Below are 4,736 nucleotides of genomic sequence, written 5' to 3'. Positions count from 1 at the left end.
GGGGGTGGAGGTGGCGGTGGCATTGGCTTGGCCTCGACTTTCTCCAGAACCTCGTCCTCCACGATCTTAATGGTCGCTTTGGCATCGTCCGGTAAACTGCCAGAGGCCACCAATTGCTCCAACCTCTTCCTCTCCGATTTTTCGTTGTTTATCTGGCGTGACAGGGTCTCGAGGTTGTCTTGCAATTCCGAGATCCTCTGCTTGGTCTCTATGTGCATCGACGTCTCTTTCTCGAGCCGTTCTTTCACCCTCGCCAAGCTGGCCTCGATGTCTTCCTAGAAAGTCAGGAATCGGCGTCGCGGATGAGAAGAAGAGCGGTGAACCGCCATCTCGATTTGGGCAAGACAACGAGCGATAATTACTTTCTCCTGCGTTCTCAGATCCAACTCCTGTTCCTTCTTGGCCAATCTTGTCGACATGTCCGAGTTTTCTCGCTCCAACTCCTCGGCCTTCTTCCTAGCCGCGACGAGTTCTTCTTCCTTAGCGAGCAGGTGGACGATCTCCTTCACGTTGATCTCGATCGGCGCCACATCGGGATTCCTCGTCACACCTGTGTCGTTACCCTCCGACTGAAGAACGATCTGTTGCACGATCCGGTCGAACAACAGCCAATGTTGAGGATGAGAGCCATAATCGACTGAAAACAAAACCGTGAATTAAATTTTCTCTCTCTCTCTCTCTCTCTCCCTCTTTCTTTCTAAGAGTACGAAGATATCTCACGAGGCAATAAAAGGCAATGTTCGAGAAGACTCAATAGGTGAGGATACGCCGCAGTGTGGCTGAGCTTCCTTCTCAACAGATCGAACATCGCCGTGGCGCTCTTCGTGTCCACGTGCTCCTTCTCGAACTTCCTGGCCAACTCTTTCTCGTCCTCGTTCCTCACCATCTCGAAGAAATCCAGATGTCTGTCCAACGTCTCGTTCTCGTACTTCCTCAGCTTCTCGATGATCGGCTGTATACCAAGCATCAGCAACTCGTATCTCAGGTGCAGCCTAAACTCCAACGTCACCTGACCTGGCCCATAATTCAGCACCGCATTGATGAACGACATAATTGCTGTTTTTAGAGACAGATTGTCCTTGTAGATGCCGAAATTCTTGTCCAAGTCGTTTATAATACTTTGGAAACGCGTTCTTTCCGAGTGATACTGCTGGAAATGGAGCATTGCTTCGAGGACCTTCCGATGACCACCTGGGACCAGGCACACTGCGCCCAGAATTTCCAACACGGATATCTTCGTCTTAATGTTTTCAGTCGCCAGCGACTGAGATATCGTGTTAATGGCGGTAGGATGGGCCAATACGTGCGCTCTTCCGTTCTGTAAACCAGTTTTATTCGATTAGAAAACCTAAAATTCTTCCACAAGGGACAAGATCGTCGTCGGTTTCATCACCGAATTATTCATCAACGCCTTCAAACATCCTATCACGCTCGTGTGCAGATTGCTGTTCGCTGCTTCCGCGTCCATTGTTCCAAGAACTTGCAACAGAGCGTTCAATCCATCCAGCTCTATGAATCTGAGGACAAAACTATGCGGCTGCGTTCTCAGAGCGGTCTTCAGGGCTTCGGTCTGGCGCATTTGATTAGACACTTCCTCGCCCTCTTCCGGAAAAGGACTCTGAAAATTAATAATTACAATAAGCACGAGTGAAATTCATATCCATAAAACGATCGATATATATATATTTGCTTTCTACTCACGCTAGCTATCGTCCTCAGCCTGTTGATGTAATCTTCCGGATCCCCGCTCAGGTCGGTGGTCCTGAGCCCACCGTTCTCCAGCGTGCCGTTGCCTTTTCTGGAGCAGTATATCTGCCACTTTTTGTTGGCCGGAAGTGCCAGAACCGCCTGCCGGTTGGCCTGGGTCAGGTCCAACTCGTCCACCAATTCGAGGAACATCTTGTTCAATTCCTCCTCGGCGGGCATCGGCAGGGTGGGCGTCATCGCTTGAAGCGTGAGCGTACCCGTGTGCTCCACAACGCAATACGTGATTTCCGGTGGCTCGTCATCCTGGCCAACAAATAAAATCGTGTTTTCAACCATTGCTTTCGCGGATAATCATTCGGACTTTTCTGCGGGCTTGTTTTTTCCTTTTCTTTTTTTTTTTATCTTTCTTTCTTTGCGGGATACGAGAAGAGGCTGTTATGAGGATGATGATGATGATGATGATGATGATGATGGTGAAGATGATGATGATGATGATGGTGATGATGATGAAAGAGGCAATAAAACGTGGAAACGATTGTTGCTTCGTTCGTCGTTAAACGTGAGGGAATTTCACGGGTTATGTTACTTGAACGATCGTCGTTGGAAACGTTGAAAAAGGTTTGAAAAAAATCGAATCGAGTTCGCTTCGCTCGAGCATCTCTTTATTTTCGATTTTCTTCGAAAAGTCAATTGGGAACGAAGACGATCGAGGGTATGTAACCAGGTCTTGACCTTATTGAAGACGAGCCTCGGCATTAAATCCGTTCGAGTCGGCCGGTCGTAGAGCGAACCAACTTTACACGTGTACAGTGCGTGCAATTGACGATCATCGAGCAAGACATCTCGTTCGTATAATTTGAATTTCGATTAAAACTTTTTTTTTATCGCGATACGAAAGTAGCAGTAGCCTGAAAATTCGATGAACATATTAAATTACACGGTTTATTTCAATAACTTCAAGTTCAACTTTAGAATTCGCGATCCTCGAAAGGATCGTCAATGTCTCGCACTGTACCATTCTCCTCGACCTCTCTTTCTCTCTCTCTCTCTCTCTCTCTTTCTTTTTCTCTCTCTCTCTTTCTTTTTCTCTCTCTCTCGCTCGGCTCAGAAGCAGCGGCAGCAAAGGTCAGGGGACCGGCTCGGGCACTGGATTCCTAAGGTACTTTCACACGTGACTAGGAAATTACCTATTCACGTACCGGTCCGCCGATTTATTCTTCGCAAACATCCTACGTCCCAACAAACGCGCACGCCGTTTGGAATATCTATCATTAGCCGTGCAACTTTGTGCGAGCTTTCAGCTTACGCGACGGCGATTTCTCGATCTATAATTGCTTGCCTGTTATCATCGAACCGAGGCGATAGGAAGAATTGTGTCGAGATAATATCCGACGCGAGTAAATGTTAACAGCTTTGATAGCGTATTGACGAGCGCGTCATAGGACTATCCACGCCGTTGTTTGCATAGCCAGTTCCGCATTGGTGTACGACTCAAGATAAATACTTACCTAACGATCGTAATTCCGATCGCTCGATACCTTATTCTCTTCTCTCAGTATACATTCATCCGTAAAGTAATATCGAGATAATATCGAGACGAAGAAAATATACAAATATTTTCGACTCGTTCTTTAGCTAATTAACGTAAAATAACGTGGAATATAGAAAATAACGCAAAAAGAGAAGCAAAAAGAGAAAAAGGAAAACGGAAGTCGAAGAATTTAAGAATTATCGAGGGATCAGCGTACTCGAAATTTCTCCTCGAAACTTCTCCTCTTAGAGAGCCAGCATCTCTGAATTCGTTCCAGGTTAACGCTCGCGGCGCGTTCACGCGCGAGGCCAGCACGTGAACGCGAAACAAGAGGAGACGCGATAAAGCGTGACACGCGACCGGCCTCCCGGCACGCACACGTGAGCCCCAGTAGAAAAAGGCGAAGGAGGTCAGCCAGTTTGGAGCTGGATTCGCGAGGTTTTACGCGGCTAGCCTCTCCTCCTCCCCTTCCTCCCCGTGCCTCTTTCTCTGGAACGGCCACGTTCCACGCAGGACGAAAGTCTATCCTCCGTGACGAATCTGTCGCGTAAATAACGCGGATAGATCCTCGGCCAAGAATCGAGGAGGCAATCTACCACTAGGATAAGGTTTCTCCTAAGCGACTCGCGCGGTGTTCACACGTGATTGGATTTATTGCATGGGAACCGCGGGGAAAACGCCATGTTCCACGGGGATAAACTTTTATTCCTTTATTACACGCGCCAACGGATTGTATGAAAAGGAAAAAAGAGAAATATCATTCAGGAGAGAAGAAAATTATTATTATACCAAGCAATACTGGTATATTGTTTGGAAAATTAATATATCAGAAGTTATTTAGAAAACTTGGACAAGTGTTGTGACAATTATCGAGTATGCAAAATTAAGATAAGATAAAATTCTAGTACAGTCATTTACCCGAGTTGACCTGAAAATTGATCGCTAAAAAAAAAAAAAAGAAACAGCAAACTCGACTTTGGACTCCCATTATTTGGATTCCCAATTATACAAATAATATAACGTTCGACGTGGAAATTACACACATTGAACATTTTATGTAGGTAAAAAAACACAAGTTGAAGCCGCGTGATGCGTGATGCGAACAACCACTGAATACCGTTTCGTTTACTACAGTTTCATATGCATATTTTTTTCTTTCTCTCTTTTTTTTTTTTTTTTTTTTTTTCTCCATCTACGTCTCTGTTGCGGCTTGATAACAGGCGTAATCCAAGGCAAGATCTCGGAAGCAACGTTATGTTAACTGTATAAAGTGACCCGATTTACTGCAACCATGTTATTCATCGGTTGCACGCGATGCGATTTATTCGTAATCGGCCTATACGGAACGAAAGCGAAATATCGAGTTGTGCACACGTTCGTGCCACAAACTCGTTTCGACGATAATTTTCCTTGCAATTTTCAAGGATCTAACCTTAGATGGAACCTTGGAATTTTAACATCTCGCCCTGTCTCGAATCAATTATAAATCGAGTGTAAC

General features: G+C 45.7%; 1 protein-coding gene across 4 annotated transcripts in view; it reads right to left on the bottom strand.

Annotated features, from left to right (window-relative positions):
- LOC102679279 (disheveled-associated activator of morphogenesis 1) overlaps positions 1 to 4,736 on the bottom strand; it is a 35,402-nt gene that overhangs the window by 2,554 nt on the left and 28,112 nt on the right. For all 4 annotated transcript variants that reach the window (XM_006610100.2, XM_006610099.2, XM_031515356.1 and 1 more), the window contains exons 3-7: positions 1,702 to 2,010; positions 1,394 to 1,618; positions 721 to 1,318; positions 363 to 637; positions 1 to 275 (exon numbers count right to left, since the gene is read on the bottom strand). In XM_006610100.2, coding sequence (XP_006610163.2) covers positions 1 to 275; positions 363 to 637; positions 721 to 1,318; positions 1,394 to 1,618; positions 1,702 to 2,010 — 1,682 coding nt within the window. The remainder of the gene's footprint in view (positions 276 to 362; positions 638 to 720; positions 1,319 to 1,393; positions 1,619 to 1,701; positions 2,011 to 4,736) is intronic.

This window comes from Apis dorsata, unplaced genomic scaffold (assembly GCF_000469605.1).
Source record: "Apis dorsata unplaced genomic scaffold, Apis dorsata 1.3 scaffold_68, whole genome shotgun sequence".
In the NCBI taxonomy this organism is placed as follows: Eukaryota; Metazoa; Arthropoda; class Insecta; order Hymenoptera; family Apidae; genus Apis; species Apis dorsata.
The sequence above is the reverse complement of the archived record's forward strand: the minus strand, read 5'-3'. Positions and strand labels throughout refer to the sequence as shown.